The 18,817-nt window shown below is 37.5% G+C and overlaps 2 protein-coding genes across 2 annotated transcripts in view; both read right to left on the bottom strand.

The window, feature by feature from the left end:
* LOC134823189 (polyunsaturated fatty acid 5-lipoxygenase-like) overlaps positions 1-18,817 on the bottom strand; it is a 1,185,970-nt gene that overhangs the window by 719,261 nt on the left and 447,892 nt on the right. The window lies entirely within an intron of this gene.
* LOC134823187 (dipeptidyl peptidase 4-like) lies at positions 6,435-14,045 on the bottom strand. The gene is made up of 19 exons (XM_063834569.1): positions 13,946-14,045; positions 13,568-13,687; positions 13,270-13,364; positions 12,836-12,945; positions 12,599-12,701; positions 12,319-12,451; positions 11,964-12,118; positions 11,697-11,842; positions 11,427-11,484; positions 11,229-11,323; positions 10,741-10,929; positions 10,428-10,497; positions 10,094-10,234; positions 9,739-9,910; positions 9,452-9,623; positions 9,005-9,114; positions 8,420-8,556; positions 8,000-8,165; positions 6,435-6,973 (listed from the first exon to the last, which is right to left on the bottom strand). Exons 1-19 carry the CDS (start codon positions 14,007-14,009, stop codon positions 6,849-6,851), a joined length of 2,361 nt encoding a protein of 786 aa, XP_063690639.1. The 5' UTR covers positions 14,010-14,045; the 3' UTR covers positions 6,435-6,848.

Here is an 18,817-nt window from a genome sequence, read left to right as displayed (position 1 = left end):
GCCCCGAGACTCGTTAAGTTTGATTTTAATTGCAAATTATCATCCGAGTCATGGATCTACCCTGATCCCTCTAAAGAATGAGCCTGGTAAAATATTCTGAAATTTCAGAATTATGACCTTTTTAGGCATTGCAACCATTATTTGGAATTTCAACTCATTGTAAAATTATTAGCTCCATGGTGAGTGGTGAGTGGTGGGTGGTGAGTGGTGAGTGGTGAGTGGCGAGTGGTGAGTGGTGAGTGGTAAGTGGACAGGAATGTCCACATGGAATTAAGGCTTAGCCATAAAATTGGGGTTTTTTTTTTCGAATCAACAATTTTAGAAAATTCAAAATTACTGAACACATATATAATTATAACTATAAGCAGTACCAGCCAAAAACTCTTTCCGACTTATTATAACATGCTATTTTCAAATTTATGAGCCCACTAACTTTTCATTGCGTTGAGATCAAAGAAACAAAGATATTGAACATATGGGTACAATTTAACTGAAACAAATTCGCGAGTTGCCAAATTTCATATTGCGATACGAATGCGTCCCGCACAATTATATAGGCTCGCAACTCGTTCTAAAGTTGTCACATGGCCATCATGACAGTGGTCAGTCGAACTAGTTAGTGTTCTAGTTCAAGTTGGTATCTGTGACCATGTTGATTGTAGCAGAACTAAACGCCGGTATAATGAGTTAACCCGGCCTGAAGGTTTATAACTGATCCTCTTTATACGATCAGTATATTTTAATCAGCTCATTTAATCTCTATAAGAAACTAAGAAACTGGAAGCCGACTGAGCTCATTACAAAGTTAAAGTTTCATTTGAATCTTGCTAACAGTCAGATTCTGTGAAGTCCGCTGGCATAAATCAACTTTCATCCGTTGATCAACTAATTTCGTTCATCGGAAGTTGATTAATTTTGTCTGGAATAGACAAACTCATTAAATTTAAATTTTGACAGGAAGATCTTGACTCTAGATTAAATGACCGAACATAAAAATTGTGGCAAGAAGTGTGATTTATCGGGGAGATCATCCAATTGCAGTTCAAAGTACTGCACTCAGGGGTGTAGGAACGATTTTCTTCATGGGGGGGGGGGGGGGGGGGGGGGGGGGGGGGGGCGGGGGGCTTCGCACCTAAGACTAAATTACAAAAAAATTTTGGGCAAGGACAAAAGGAAATTGCGGCTCGTACGGTATTTCGATTTTTCCCATTCTCCGCGACAAATTGCGATTTTCACGTTTATTTGCCGCGACAAATTGCGATTTTCTCAGATCCTCGCGACAAATTGCACATTTTCCTTTAAATCTGGGGACCAAAGTCGCATATTTTCCTTCAAATCTGCGGTCGCGGGCCAATTATTACGCGTTCTATATAAGTATATAATGAAACCAATCAAAATATTTTCAGCTCATAGTCATAATGATCAAGGTAGCATGAAACATGAACAAAAGTAGTTTCTAGAAAAACTTTGAAAATGTTGACTTAGAAAATGTCTGGTCCCAGTCATTCTTGATACGTACCTTTTATCTGAATGCAGAGCTCCCGCTTCCGAGCTCGTATTGCGAAAGGAAGGCCTGCCTTCCGAGATCGCATTACAAAGGGGAACCATCGAGTCTAAAATCGTATAGCGAAGGGTAGGACCCTTTTCGAAAACCGAAAAAATATTTCAAAATTTTTTGAAACCTAAATAAAAAAGTTGGCCCTTTTTGGCCCCTTGCCCAGATTTTATGGGGGGGGCGATGGCCCCCCCCCCCCCCCCCCGCTTCCTACACCCCAGCCTGTACTCCTGATGCAGATGTTTAACCAAATAAATCGACTTTATAGTGCAGTAAATGTAAAACCTATTATCGAGTGACGGGTAATCACAAAACTGACAGAGCAAAACTCCCCGCGATAAACTAAATATCCCGAGAATATGATACGAATTAAATGAGTAAAGACCTCAATTTACGAGCTTGGGAAAGAATAACGCGGTCATGTCGTTAGGCCATTATATGATTTAGGTCAGTTAATTCGGACAGCAATAAATTACTGTGAAACTGAAACATCTGGTAGTGGTATTACGTGAACTATCCTGATATATATCAAAAACCCCCAGGTATCATGATATCAACTACTTTTCCTAGAATTTCTAAATTAAAAATGATCGCACAAATTTGATGGTTCGATTGAAATAAAATCAAGTATTGCTGCGAAATTGAAAGTTTGATGTCTTAACAAACTTTATTAAGTTATAATTTGACATTTTACATGATTTTACTTAACTGATTTTATGCAAGGAACTTATAGTTATGTGTATATTTAATAGGACTATACAAATATTTAAAATTTATGTGTTTTTCTGACATGAGAATCTTATTAAACTTTATAAAGATTTCACTAAAAATCAATATATAATTTCAATACAAGATTCTGAAGAAGCATATTCAAACTTACACAAACAATATTTTCCTAAATTAGAGATAATTATTTAAAAAATACGATTTTCATATCAATCACACAAACTTGGCTACAACGTGGCTACAACTCAACCAGCTGCTGGCTGCAAACAACAGCAACTGGATCATCTGGTTGCGGGAAATACTAATAACACTATATTATTATATGATTATAGTGAATTGCACAAGCTGTTCTGATGGCTCTGTTATTGGGTCGTGACGTCATGGTTGTCAGCAAGTATACATGAACCTGTCATACTTCAGTAGTCAATAACTACACACCACTACTATTCAGTATTCATACTACCTATTCATACGATAGTATAGTTAATAACTGCACACCACTACTATTCATACTACCTATTCATACGATAGTATAGTTAATAACTGAACCCCACTATTATTCATACTGCATACTGCGTATTCATATTTCATACGATCGTATAGTTAATAACTGCACACCAATATTATTTATGCTACCCAATATGTTCCTATACGCAAATTTCTTCATTCTTTATATAATTTACACTTTATTTAATTAAAAGCACTGCATCACTACATGTGCCATAAATTACGTTATATTAGCCGGATTAACGATAATAACACGACGTGATAAATAGTAATGCGTCTCAGAGTTGATGCAGGTATAGACTATAGGATGCAAATAAAATCCTTAAATTCATATCATGATCGGCAAACAATAAACGCATCGGCATATACTCTTTGCGATACAGAATAAATAATCGTTTGGCCTTGCAAAGACCAAAATATGCTGCTATCCATATTAGTGGGACTATGATGCGTGGGCTGCTAGTGCTACAATAGTACAATAGTACAATAGTTACAATATTACAGCTGTATAAAGCTGGTCCTAGCGTGCAGCAAACTTAGTGGAAGTCTAATTTTGGCATATGAATCTTGCGAGCTCTTGAAATAGAAAAAACTCTTTTTTTGGGTTAATTGGTCACGTGTCCATCACTGAAATATATGCATGGCCTTCAAAGTTTTACAACATCAACATGTATAATAATTTGTATATTGTATACAGTAGGAATTACTTACTGTCACGTAAGTATGATTATACAAAACCTTGGTTATTTAAAAACATGACATGGAAGTACGCAGAGAACGTCACAATATAAGTACAACCAGAGCTTTGCGTGTAGCCTAATTGCTAATATTATGTAAAGCTTGGTTTACTCTTAGGACATGTCCTAATTTCATCGTAATAGCACGCACATGCCGCCAAAACGTGAACGAAATAAGACGCCTCTGCAGCAGCAGCTGTCCCTATTACTCTATTATATAAGAGCATAAGGAAATGCTGCAGTCTAAACTTTAACAGCGCTAGAAGTAAGACACATATACCGTACCATGTCTACAAGGTTTAATATTGCACGTGTATTTCAGAGACAACAATTATCTCATTAACTTTTGAAAAAGTTAACTCTGCCATTGGTTTCCCCTGACAACTATAATAGTTATGCACGAGCAAACAACCGAACCTTATTGTGCACGTGCAAACTGCGGGGTTTATAAACCAGGTACGCAGCAGAGTGTATCCATATAAAGTATAGACAGATGTTGAGATGTTTATAAACTAGCTTTAACACCGAGTATACTAGTTGGAGGACCAGTTACTACTACTCACACTATTCCTAAGCGAGCAGATCAGCTGCCAGGGGTGTATTTACAACGCTCATTACCGCTTCGAAAGTGGGGGGCTTATAAAAGTATAAACAACCACAAACCTCGCGTTGACACAAGTAAACGTAACATCCCCGAGATGTTACGATAAAACCTGCAAATCTCTCGTATACGCCAATTTCAAGACAGTAATCAAAGGCGAGGAGGTACCTGTAACATAACGAATAACCATAACTTGCCGACCAAACATTATGTAGCATTCATTAATGGATTGCGATGAGGGTAAAGATCTAGTGATTCCAGTCAGCTGCTCCTACACTCCCTATACAATCCAGCAATATGTCACGTGACACTTGTAGATAATCATGCCAGGAGCAGAGGTCCTGAGCAGAGGTCCTCAGCTCTTTCATTCTTCCGGGCTCAGTAAAATCATGAGGCAGGTTGTATAGGCAAAGAGCAAGTTTTGCAGGTATAGGCAAAGAGCAAGTCTTGTAAATAACGATTGTTGTTGGATTATGAGGCTATCTACGGTGGATCCAATGCAGTATATATAATACCAGGGTGTATATATTTAGTTTTTTGCGCTAGTTTTATCAGTAGCTTAATACTGTGTGTCATTAGTCTACTCTGTATGACTCTACTACAACAGGGGTCGCCTTGTTTAATCAGAATAGTTGGCAACTGGGCGCTCTACAGGAACGACAAATGACTACAAATGACTACGAATGACTACAAATGACTACAAATGACTACAAATGACTACAAATGACTACAAATGACTACAAATGACTCTTATCTTGCTACACGAGGAGGCCGCCGATAAGGGGTTGCAACGTGTGTCAACTCTTATCTGAGAGAGAGAGAGAGAGAGATCCGAGCATTAAACGCACTTTGATTACATTTGCTATTATTAGTGTATTATCATATATAGACACTATCAGTTTCAAAGGGTTTAGTGGTGGCCGCATAAATTAATAGTGTGAGTTACAAAAGATCACAACAGCTCATGATAAGGGGTATTAAATGTACTTTAATCAAGAATCAAGTAGGAATGAGTTGTGTTTTTACTGATGACATCAGTAAAAACATCAGTGATGTCGATAAAGCATAAGGTATACAAGAATTACGCTCGTCGCCCATGTGTTTCCATCGATCGATTGAAATACTGATAGAAATCTGGTCGAAAAGTACAATGTCTGATTGTAAATCAGGTAAGTTTGAACATAAGTGAGTTAGTAAGAACGTGATGCTCCCTAATAAATATGAGCTATAATATTAATAAAGGGTGGATATTATCCTGAGGTTTCTGAGAAATTTAAAATCCGGATTGGAATATTATTTATGAGTTGCATAGTTGACATTTTTCTTGGATAGGAATTTGATAGAAATATTTGTAGATCATTAATACGATGTTGTCACATTGAAACGTTGAATAATTCCTTTCCTGATAAGAACCTTTTCCTTGTCGCATCAAACGGGATCAATAGAAATTTACCCAAGAAAAAATGTCTGAGAAATGGCACAAGAAAACATTTCTGAGAAATGTCATTATAAAACATCTGAAATTTGACGAATTCAAATACCAATTTTATCTGTATATCCACAGTTATTCACCATTGATTTGTTTGTCCTTAAATAGATTTTCGATAAGTTTTGGATTTAGATTGATTTGATGTATTGGGTCCAAGTAATTGCGGACATAGTTCACCATGCGTTTACCGTGTTTGGGTGCCCATCTTATTTTATAGATAGGGGCAATATTTTGAACGATTCTATTTTATATTAATTTATTGATGTACTCTGTAAAATTTGAAAAGTATTTAATAAAACAAGCCCGGACTGCGATTAACACAACGATACCATGATCTGTGGAGCACAAGTGATATATTCTCGTAGTCAATAAAACAATCACGGTCATCATGGTTGTCACCTGTCTCGCCGGAACTGACATGTTTCTTAACGGGTGATACTCGTAAAATATTTGTTCCGAATATTTGTTCCAGGACCGTCGACGAGTCCAACTCGGCGCGCGTCCTGGTAGGTTGTAAACCTACAAACATGTTTCTCATCACCATGAAACTACAAGACGCTTCCTTCCTGCTAAATTGGAGGGATCAAAAAAGATTCAATTTGTTAACACCCTCCATGTTTCGCCAAGAAAATGGAAATATAAGCACCTCCAATTCACAAAATACTCAAATAGCTCCAGGTTGATATACTTTGATTCGAGAAACCGCGACCAACTGTAATGTTTATCCGTTCTGAATCTGATGAACAAGCAAGTGGTATGGTTAAATGATAGAAACGTTTATAATTATTGTTGTTCGATGAAACAAGTAAAACAGCTAGCCAAGATAATAAACGGTACAAAATTACATTTAGGAATAGTCATTTACATTAGTCAACCAACTTATTATATGTATAAATGTTTTTAAAGTCCCAGAGTCAAATGAGCGATATGACCTGGTTAAAGAATAATCTCGCGGCTCTTATCGCCAACCGAAAATACTAAATCTTCTGGCAATTTGGTTTTTGAAGCATACGGTAAGACTGAAAAAGACTTACTTTCAGCAAACTTCAAACCAATAAATTATTATATTAGCAATTAATCGTTATTCCCCAGTTCATAGTACAAAATTTGTTAAAAGTGTAGGATATCAACATTATTAAACCTATCAAATCATGAAACTCATTAATTAAACTAATTAAATTTATTAAAATTTGAGTTTTTCAGGTGAATTAGATTAGTAATTTATAAAGATTCCTAAAAGTCTGTTTTGTAGGTACCCAAATAGTCATCCTTCATGTTGAGAACGTCGAACAGCCAATCCCTCATCATTGTGTACATATGACGTCGGGTGTGCAGCCCCTTCAGGGAATGCGCTCGGTCTGAAAGTATGCACATATTATCCTTGTAATTTAGCCTATTGTAACAAACTTATCTATAACGGTTAAGGTATTGTATTGTATGCCATTGTGAACTAGGTGGTATCCTGCAAGTTTTCCGTTTTCTGACTCGACATGGTGAATGCAATCCGAAGGTGATCGTAGCCGTTACGGAAGACTATAAGTTCTTCATTTTCCTATAATTAATGATACAGAACGATAACATGTAAAGTGTAAACCCCAGAAGTTTCCAGTATCGTTATGAATTATGAATCGGTACACTGACTGAGCTTGATTTCACAAGACTTTATAGAATAAAGTAATGGTTAAAGTAAGAGTGCAGAAATTTGTCCACTATGCTGCTAATCAACAAGCTGGGCAAGGTTGCAGATTGAAGCTTTTGCACTTTGAGTCAAGCTTCAAGCTGCACTAGCTTCAGAACAAATTGCTGATTTAGTGGCAAATCATATTTCCAACGACTGACGATCATGTGTTCGTGCGCAATGCGCATAGTTTCACATGTGTTCGTGCGCAATGCGCATAGTTTCACGATCATGTGTTCGTGCGCAATGCGCATAGTTTCACGAACATCCTTCCTTGCAGGCGATTAATTCAACTTATGTTAATTGTGGCGGGGCATCGAAGCGTACAATTTTTGATAATCTAGCTGCTACCACCAACATGCGTTGCACTTTAACTCTTTAAGCAGTCCGGCTTATAATCCTGGATTGCAACTGCAAATTTGCAATTATTGCTGGTGGGCTTGATAATTTCTGGGACTGAAAGTGGCCATCAAGTTACCGAGAAGGAGGGTAACGTGGTGGCGATCAAGTAATTTAACGGGAGGGTTATGTCATTTATTACAGAATCCTTGTAAATCCAACTTCCAGTACCGTGTAATTGGGTAAAAATAAGAGGATGACGTTAACCTTCAAGTTCAGAAAACTGAGAAGTTGTACCCATAATCACGGCTAAGTACTTATGCACTTGAACTAAAGTAGTTTTAAAATGATAAGTTAATAAACTAACCAGTGTAAGCGTGCATCCTGAACTGAATATCGTTCTCTACTAGCTCGAAAGCAAGACGAGCCGCGTTGGTGTAATGCACGTTGTCATCGGCGGTACCGTGTATCAGGAGATAGTTGGTACCCGTGAAGTTAGCTGCCTCGTGGAGACAGTCACCCTCATCGTACACCTTGAGAAGTTCAGTTATAAGCGGGTCCTTAGTAGCTAGGTCGCAGTTTAGAGCTATTTGGTATTATCTAACTAACCTTGGTAGGTCGCAGTTTAGAGCTATTTGGTATTATCTAACTAACCTTGGTAGGTCGCAGTTTAGAGCTATTTGGTAATAGTTTACATTGATTTTAGATAAAGAAGCTTTATGTATTTGCAAGATATCCAGTGGGCATTGTCCAGACACCATCACCAGTTACAGACCAGACCACATACCTTGTTGGTTGCAGGAAGACCCATGTATCTCTCAGTGTAGATAGTATCATAGAACCTGAAACTAGAAACCGGAGCAACAGCTATAGCAGCCTGCACTACCTTCCTCCCACTTCCTGCCACCTTAGAGGACAGAAAACCTGAAAAACAGGAGATTTTCATGTGACAGATGTGATTTTGTAGCTTTATCTTAATAACTTGCTACTAATGCTTGTAAGTCTGTACCATTGCAGGAATCGTTTTGCTCTGCTTTAGCATTAAGGACGAATATGATTCAGATTTGTAATCAATAAGGTGACTATTAGTTATGAGATCCATTTTGCAAATGGCTCCGAGTTGCATTTGACGTAAAATCATTTAACTATGCGCCAAACGTGAGAAGAATTTCTGAACTCTGATAATCTCACGAAACAGCTATATTAGCAAATTTATATTAGCCGGATTTAATGCCAAATGTAATGCAGGATGAAAATAAAGACTTCCTAAATCGATTAGATATCGTAATAGCAATAGTTTAGTTAATTACTTAACGGAACTCCTACAATACTTTAGAAGGTTACCCGATCTCAGAGTCGCGACAGTACCTACCTCCGTAAGACCAGCCCCAGATAGCCATCCTGGCATCGTCCACGTAATGGTACTGACTGATCCTCTCCAGGAAGTCTAGTGTGTCTTCCACTTCCGTCACCCCGAACTTTCTGGGAGGCAACTTTAGGTTAGGGATTCCGGATTGTTGGTTGGTAGAACCAGACAATGTTTACTCACAATATTACATAATTATATTGGCTATTAAAAAATCCACACAAGATCAAATGTTATAAAATTAATTGTTATTCACATTGATCAGAATCTGGTGGTGATATTACTTCCTAAATAACATGTATTTCTCAATGAAGTCAGAATCTAATCTAACCAACTTCAAATAAAGTTCTATGAAATTATCAACATACTGTAATAAAATCAATCGGGATTTATTCTGCTGATCCTTATTCGGAAGACCCTAATCATGGTAAAATACAGCAGTTCATGTATCACCTGTAGAGTGGGAACCTGAAGTCGTCCCCTCGGCCTATAGTACCTCGTACATCCACGTGGTAAACAAGGAAACTCGGCTTGTCAGGATCACCGTTGGCTAAATAGTTGTGGAAGTCTTTCCTTTGGTCTCCGTACGGGAAGTAGTCTCTGACATTCCCCGAATCTGGACCACCTGTAATATGATATTTTTAGCTTTAATCTATATCATCCCACTGCTCAGAAACATTGATATTCTTACTTCCTCAGCCGAACCTTTTAGACGCCCGGTAATTAACTGGCAGACATACCATAAACATAAACCAAAACTGGGTATCGTTTAGTGCTGTTTTCATCAAAGTCTGGGGGAGAGATTCTCTGAACGTTAATGTCAAATCCTCCAATGCGTTCTGTCATATATTCCCTCTTGGGCAGGCTGAAGGTTCGCAGCATCATTTCTACATCGTAATTGGATTCCAAGACCTAGAAAAGAAAGTTTTTTATAGTTATGGACCTGATAAAATAATTATAAGCCATTCTAGTTCCTCTAAGCATCCTATTTCTTTCATTCAATATACATTTACGTCCGATACATATTCATATTAATTTTTCATTCAAAGCTTAAGCCAAAGATACAAGCGACTGAATAAAATAAGAACAACTCACATTTATCCACGGGGAGTCGACCTCCTTGAGCTGAACGTAAGGGGTAACAGGGCCGGCACAGGAGAGACGGTACATGGTCATGTCAGCACTGAAGGAGGCTCCCCCATACCCACAATACCCGTCACATGACAGACACGTGCTCTGAGGATATAGGAGTCTTGCTACAAATCAAATTGTTTTCTCAGTCAAGGTCTTAAATGGTTTTATTCTCGCCAATTAGAAAAACCAGTGGCAGTTCAATATTTACCACCACAATTGCCAGTCAATTTGATGAGTACAAACCCCCAGTAATACACATTATACATTATAATATACATTATACATTATCACTAACCTCAGCAGTTACAATGTTCAGCTGGAAGACGTGTCTGTACATCTGTCCACCATAACTTGCATAGTAGAACCTGTTTTATGGTTAGAAATTATTCACTGTTTTTAAGATTAGTTTTAAACAGTGGCTAAGTTATAACCATACAAACTTGTGATTTTACACTTCATAAATTGAGTTGATAATCATAATTATTATGACTTGATCATACATGACTCTTGAAAAAAAAGGAACAATCTTAACCTAAAAAGAGCAGTTTCCCTTGGTCGTATTTACGGAAACATCAGAAAATACTTAACGTATAAACAATCTAACTTACAAATATTTCTTCTCTGCGGTGTTTATCGTACCGTACACGCTCAGCACATCAAATAACCCAGAGGTTAGGAACTTTCTGGACCAAGTACCATCTTCTTCCTTCGTGAAGAGACAAACATGTTTGAAGTTGCCCTCTATTCCTTGGTTGCTTGGTAGGAGGGTTGCGAAACTGTTTAACCCATCAAAGTACCTGTCAGGAGATGCAGATATATGGTTTGTATAATTCGTTCTAAAGAATGATTATCTCAGATACCACTACCAGCATATCTATAAGATCAGAGCATAAGTGTACAGCTATAGCCAAGAAAACTAGATGCCTTTATTCAAAGAAATTGTTCACTGGTTGTCTTTTTCACATTGTTTGCATTTGGTGACGAAATTTCTACCATCTTATAAAAAGGTATATAATAACTAATTGGAAAAAAAGCTTATGATGATCAAAACCAGATCAAAGGCTTCTTATAAAATCCTCAAAACAGGTTCCCTCACCAATGAGGAGTTTTCCACCAATCCAGCCATCCCTCCTCGTGGCTGTCCTCGCCGAATATTTTCGTACAGCTGGTATCTGCCCTTGCTGCATTACACTGAAATAAATCGGTTAAGGAATGTTATCCAAAGTTCAAAAAGAAAACCTTGGAATCGAAAGAATGCAGATAAAAGGCATCAAGTTGAATGATATCTATGTACCTGATAAAATGAGATCTTTGTTTGTAGTCTGTTCCACCACTCACACACGACTGTATTCCTGTGGATGTGTTTTGTTTTAACACACTTCTGGTATCCTTATTATTAATTAGTCATTGTTATTCATCATATTTCATGTTAAGAAGTTAATTCTTTATTGACTTTTCTTCAAGCCCCAATCGAGTTAATTAACACTAATGTGTCATACGAAAGTAGGATTCAAAAATTTCACAAACGCTTAAAAAAATAATTTAAACGGAAATATAAACTTACTCGTTAGCCCAAGAAACAGTGTAAAGGTAGTGCTCTCCCCAATCCAGAACCTCTTGTGGGGTGGGTATCAGATACGCCTCCATATCACCCTCAGGGTCCTGTAGATCTGCCATGTAGGTCTGGATGGTAGGGTTCTTGTATCCAGCCTGGGTAGAGGGGGATCAGATGTGCAATGTCTTCTCATCACCAGTTATTTGTGTGAGGTCGTGAAATATTCCAGTTCGATTTCTCGCGCTATCGATAATCCTATCACGATAGTAAAATTACCTTGGGATACTCATAGTCTAATATAGTTGCGTAGTCCTCTTTTCCGTAGATAGGGAAGCGTACGTGTTGAACTCCTTTAGCGTTAGTTTTACTGAAGGCTATAAACCGACTGTCGGGTGACGGATAATTACTGTAATAACTCGCTACAACCTCCTCTGAAATAATAGTGTGTTGTTAAGTTATAGGTAAGTTTTATTCCTATATTTGCTTCCCGTGATAACGAAGCAATCTACGTTCACAGATTCTGGTGTCACTTTCAATTTGTTGGGGTCACTTGACAGATCAATTTAGCATCCACTCTGTGAGGTGTGAACCTTAGGAACCTGATTAGGGAACCTTAGGGAACATAACTTACCTTCGTAGACCCAGTCAGGGACTCCGTTAAAGATAACGTTATCCTCCCCATCAGATGTATGTCTAGTGTACGCCCCATCCCCTGTTGCCATGGGATCTGTCTTGGAGTACACATCAAACTCTGCTACTATCACCTGAGTTGATTCTGATCATGAATCACCAAGACTGGCAAGCAATTTAGGATCGAATGGTTGGAAAATGTAGGTTAAAAGTCATTGCTGATCGCCAAAGGTCCGTTTAACTCAAGGTTTAACTTATAGTTAGTTCTGTTTTCAACTTACCACTGTGTGACCAGTTTTAGTGAAACCACAATATTGGACATTGTTGGTTCCGGTCGGATCAACAGTTACGTTTGGACGAGACCCATTGACAGATTCGTTATTTCTGGAAAAAAATTAGAATTGTAAAATCTTATTTTCAAATAAAACCGTTGATAGCAAGATGAACAAAACATAGATTGAACACAATATATACAATGTACAGTAAAAGTAATCTTTATTATAAATTAATCTACTCACAAGTCTATAAGCCAGTAATTAGCATAAAAAGAATGCCGATATTTTGCTTTTGTTATTTGATAAAGTATAGCGTATTGCTCGTCTGGTGATACTTCGAAGTCCATTCCAAACTGTGGATAAGAAACTGATAGATGCTGGAAGCTTATAGGATTACTTAGAACATTAAACTATTAACAAATGAAACGTGCAGTTGGGCTATACAGTATACTGAGGGACTACGAACCAGTTTCAAGCTTGTCGCCCTGATAACATATTGAGCTCAGCTCGGTAAATGTATTAATTTGCAGCTGCGAAAATAATGTAAAACGTATGAGATTTAAAAAGGAATTTGATTAAAGACCATTTTCAGAAATAAATTTATTTTCTGTTAGATTGTGCACAAGAGGATAAAACTATAAACATCTAATATCAAAATAATCTTTAAAAATGATTACCAATTCTCTGATATCAAAGTACTTTTTTAATTTCTCCCCAGTCTTCACATTGATACTCCAAAAACCATCCTCAGTTGCTTCATAAGCATCGTGACCTGAAATCCACAAAACTATATTAAAATCCTGCTTCTATGAGACAATTAAAGTAAACATTATTGTAACACGTGATGAATCAACTTGAATTGCATTGCAAGGTTGCCTCGAAATGAGTCCTTTGGTTCGTAAATTTCAAGCACGGAGTCATCTTAAAAATATATATAAACCCCATCCCTTTCTATGGACATGAAGGTTGTCTCACCTGATTTGGCCCAGTGTATGCCTGCATACTTTGGAGAGAGCGTCAAGTTAAAGACATCTTCCCACTGGAGGTATTTCGGGCCGCTTTCTTCAGCGTCTCCTAAATTCAGCTCTGTGCAGCCTGAAATAGAGGGTTTTTGAAATAGAGGGTTTTTGCTGAAATAGTAAAATAAACTATGAGTGTAATGACCCTTAAAAAGGATTTTGATTTAACGGTGATATAATTACAAAGGCATCTTTTTAACGATGTCAAAATTAAACTAATACAAAATAATGCTCAACAGCACAAAAATCACGTGCTAACAGTCAGCCCTTAGTCACGTGCTAACAGTCAGCCCTAAGTCACGTGCTAACAGTCAGCCCTAAGTCGGCTTCTTACCTTCGCAGAGAGCAGATGAACCAAGAAACAGGGCTTGAAGCGTCAGGCACACTAACAGAAGCATAACCAGTACTACTACTGTTCTCTTTGATCCTGATCCGATACTTTAGCAGGGAAGGTGCTGGTTAGAAACGAGCTTATAACCAGAATATTCGGGGAACACAAAACAGTTCAACACTTTCTGGTCGGTATGATACACAAAGTTATTGAATAAAGGTGGGTAAATTAAAGTTTTACTGTATAATCAGGTGTAAAAACAAAAAGGAGAAGAATTGATTGTACAGATGTATGAGAGTATGAGGTTGACAATGACCAGGACGTACAACTATTAACTAATTGTACGTATAATTAACTGTACTTTTAGAACTATAACTAGATCCCACAATGTACGAGGGTAAACGGTTTCTTATTCACTTATTTACGTTTCTGCCAACCCCCCCCCCCCCCCCCCCCTCCCCCCCGTTTTCTAAATTCCCATATTAGAGAAGGGCATAAGGGAAACCGGAAAATCATCTAGAAAGTTCGAAAATTTGACAGTTAAACACAATAAATGGTCATCTAGGATACGTGAGAGCATGAAGTTCAGGTTCTCTAAGTCTAAGTGTTCGGATCGAATAACCACATTTATATACGGTTTAGAATACAAAACGATGTCCGAATAATAATATAGTATCATTTAACCTAAACGACTAAACACTAAACAGGTAGTCGTGTACAATGTACATTTGAAAATTCAGTTTTTGTCGCCATGCTCAGATCCAGATGGAATGCTTTGTTTGCCGAATTACCGCGAGCGTGTGATATACAAATTTTCTGACAATAGTCTATGTCATACAGAATTTTGACTTTGAGAGATGATAATGTATAAATCTTATTGTGTTCGAGTTTAACAAACCATCAACCCTCACGGTCATTATAGCTGGTGATCTCTTCATACTTTTAGTTCTACTTACCATCTAATTATGTTCAAAGAAGGACGACCCATAATGCAGATCTAACACTCTAGCAGGGAGTCCCTACATCTCTCCACTCCACATTTTACAACAGATCCCTCCACAACCCACAGAAGTGAACAGAGCAAGTACGATCAGCAAATCATTGTGAAAGCTCGAGATTGAGTACATTTGACAGTGAATGCCTTAATAACGGTCAATGCCTTCATAAGCGAATCCTCATGGGATACAGCTATTATTTATCACATATATTATATGTAAATTTTACCAAAACCCATAATCATGGGTAGAGTGGACCGCTGCCAGTGGCTCTCTTTCCCAAACAAAAGGAAATGATATTAATTTGATTGACCGTTCTCAAATGCAAAATGATACCGAGAATGAAATCGGTCGCTCGCTTTTCCCATTCATTCACGGCTTACGAATTGTAATAATTTTCGATTGATCACATGTCAATCAGATGCTGTAAAAATCTCTTTGGGTTGCGTTCGGGTCGATACCTAGTATTTCGGGGTAAGGGTGGTAGTTATCACTTATTGCATTAGCTGAAGTTTATTGAATCTTTATTGCCGAGTACAGCTGCCTTTGGGTAGTTCTTCTTAATCTATTACAATTGTAAATGAATGGGAAAAGCGAGCGACCGATTTCATTCTCGGTATCATTTTGCATTTGAGAACGGTCAATCAAATTAATATCATTTCCTTTTGTTTGGGAAAGAGAGCCACTGGCAGCGGTCCACTCTACCCATGATTATGGGTTTTGGTAAAATATCATCTCTTTTTGATTATAATGTCAGGGTACTTTATAAAGTCGAAATATAAACTGATATCTTCATTATAATAAGGAGGAAGTTTCAACGATTTCGAAATTTTTCCTTTAAAAACATTTCCTTGTGTTTAGGTAAGCATATCGGTCCATCACTGACTGAATATACCACTTAATACTCATTCAAGTTGACATTAAATTCATATATAATGACATTAAACTGTCGTGGCAAAGCAGAATTTGTTGGAAATCACGAATGAGCAAAATTCTCACCTTTCGCACGTGCAAACTTTGAGCGGACGTTGCATGCGCATCCAATATTGAATCGCCGTAAATTTTTGCATGTAATTGTTTTATATATAGCTTGATAAGCATGCAAAGTTTCAAAGTATTTCAAGAAGAACTGTAATCACAACGGCACTCTAAAGTTGACAGAAAATGACGAAAACAGCAATTTTCAGTGATTTTAGCAATTTTCTATCAATTTGGGCGTGTCCCCACGTGTGCATCTTTTCGATTTTCAACTTTAAAACTAGCCTAATGCACAATTTATACCTATAGGAAGCAGAACTGAGCTCCACAACCCAAGGCATGGCCCAACACCAAAGAATACTAAATCGCAAAATTGACGTTTTTATAAAATAATTCTTCAAAAAAGCACAAACTTTAATGACAAATATCTTTATGAAGGAGCAAGCTAGAAAAACTTTCCGGTAGATTTTCAGAATGCTTGAACAATTATCTAAGATGAAAATTTCCTCAGATTTTGAATAAAATTACTCCTTAATGGGTTAAAATTAATTTTAAAAGTTATTACTTTGTCAAAAATCAAGTTTTAAAAACGGTTAACTTGATGACGTCATCAAGGGGTGTTTATGACGTCAAATAAATTTTTTATACAATGTAAACTAAAGTGTAAACAATTATTTGCAAGACCTGTGGTCGGAAATGGCTGTATCTTTTATACTTTTGAATCTATGGACACTTAAATACAGGCTACAATTGACTGGCAAAGCGTCTATCCCTGAATATATATATCTGTATATCTGTATGTATATGTCCCGACAATCTGTCGTAAAACAGGGGTTCTAGAAAACCCATTTCCCGATGCTCCTGAAACCTGAAACTTTTTTTGCAGTCAATTTGGTCAACGTCTAGACGCCCTGAAAAATTTCAGATCTCTAACTCAATTTTAACATGGTTTTTAGGGCACCTGAATATGGCGATTTTGGGTTTTTTACCGAATTTCGTATAACAGTGCTGGCGAGTATTTTATGCAAATTTCTTAAAATTCTGAACATAACTATTCTTATTCCTGTCCTCTTTGACATCAAATTAGAATGTTTTGAACTAAAAATAAATCTGCTGAACGACTTCCGATGAGTCTTAATGCCTGGAAAACTCCTGCCGGAGGCGGCGGCCTTCGGCCGCCGCCTCCGGCCGGAGTGCACGCTTCGCGTGCACAAAAGAGGCTTGTAACGTGTACCAAAGGGGGTATAATAGTAAAAGGGGTATAATAGTAAAGGGGGTATAATAGTAAAGGGGGTATAATAGTAAATGGGGAACATAGTATACCCACAATAAATGCAACGGTCGTGCTTGCCAGCACTGTGATTAGTATATGCATGTATAATGTATATAATTATATGTCATTACGTGTATACACTGTAAGTGTATAGACGTAGTGATATTTGAGTAGTACAACTCAGCTTTTATTGAAGTACTTTTGACGTAATAATGAGCTGCCACTATCATTATCATCCTATTTAAATGAGCTGGGAACAGATTTACATAGTTTTAGTATATTGCGCATATTTTTTATTTGGAATAAATTTAAAGAATTATGAAATATTTGAGGCAACGAAAAGCTCGCAATTTTGCTTTAAAAGTACGTTAAATGCGTGGTGCTTTAAATCCGTCTAACCCTAAAGACAAAGTGGTGTCAAGACTCAAGAGACTAAAATTATTATTACCTATTTAATTCGAGTTTAAGACACCACTGGTTGGGCACTAAAACTTTTATTCCTTGGTTAATTTTTAATTTTTTCATGCTGATTTGAGGGCCATTAAAGCTCAGAGTAAGGAGTAAGGAGTAAGGAGTAAGGAGTAAGGAGTAAGGAGTAAGGAGTAAGGAGTAAGGAGTAAGGAGTAAGGAGTAAGGAGTAAGGAGTAAGGAGTAAGGAGTAAGGAGTAAGGAGTAAGGAGTAAGGAGTAAGGAGTAAGGAGTAAGGAGTAAGGAGTAAGGAGTAAGGAGTAAGGAGTAAGGAGTAAGGAGTAATTTGGGCGAGCGAATTAGTGGGAGCACCACGCTGTGGGCCTGCCACACACCGACGTGAGACAAAAGGCTTCCTTGTAACTCATAAAGTCATATTAAGGTGCCATCTACTTATTTTGCCACAATTTCCGGACGTCCGGATTTTCAGAAACCACCCCCCTCCCCATGTCCGGATTTGTCCGAAATACCAAAACCATCCCCCCTCCCTATTTGCCGGACGTCCTAAGTAGATGGCCCCTAAGGCTAAAGATAATAGGCAATAGTTTTGTCAACGCTATACATTAATACAGCAAGAAATACTTTACCTGTAATTTAGATAAAGTAGAACTAGAACCTCAATTTTTGCGGTTTTTTGTAAAGAAAATAGTACAACAAAATACGTCATAAGGTCAGGAATTGGTTTCTCTGGCCTGGCCAAAAAGATGGAAACAAAATGGGAGACGCGGGGTGAGTCATGTGGAACCGAGTGGTTTCTGTAATAAAGTTGAGAAATAAAGTAATTAGTCAGGTTGAAACATATCTGAAATATTTGAGACAAACAGTACGGGAGCCTTATGGGAGCCAAAAATTAAACGGTCAGAGCGCTGATTTTATCAATCATAGGATTAAAATCTTTGGTATAAAATCTTGAATCCGCATATATATCAAATCAGCGCTTATAAATTATAAAATTCGGGTCACATTTAAAGCAACAGTTTATTAGTATCAGATAAATCATAACGCGTAATAATATATAAATGGACATATCGATAATTTCCCATTCAAAGACAGACAATCCAGCATTCCATATGCTGCAACTCAAAATATCAATAAGCATTGCTAGATAACAAATAACCTAAACGGAACCTTCGAGTCCGACCCAGAATTCAGCCCAAATAT

The sequence above is a fragment of the Bolinopsis microptera genome, chromosome 11 (assembly GCF_026151205.1).
Source record: "Bolinopsis microptera isolate Bmic1 chromosome 11, MBARI_Bmic_1.0, whole genome shotgun sequence".
NCBI lineage: Eukaryota > Metazoa > Ctenophora > Tentaculata > Lobata > Bolinopsidae > Bolinopsis > Bolinopsis microptera.
Note: the sequence above shows the minus strand (reverse complement) of the source record. Positions and strands in the feature narration are given on the sequence as shown.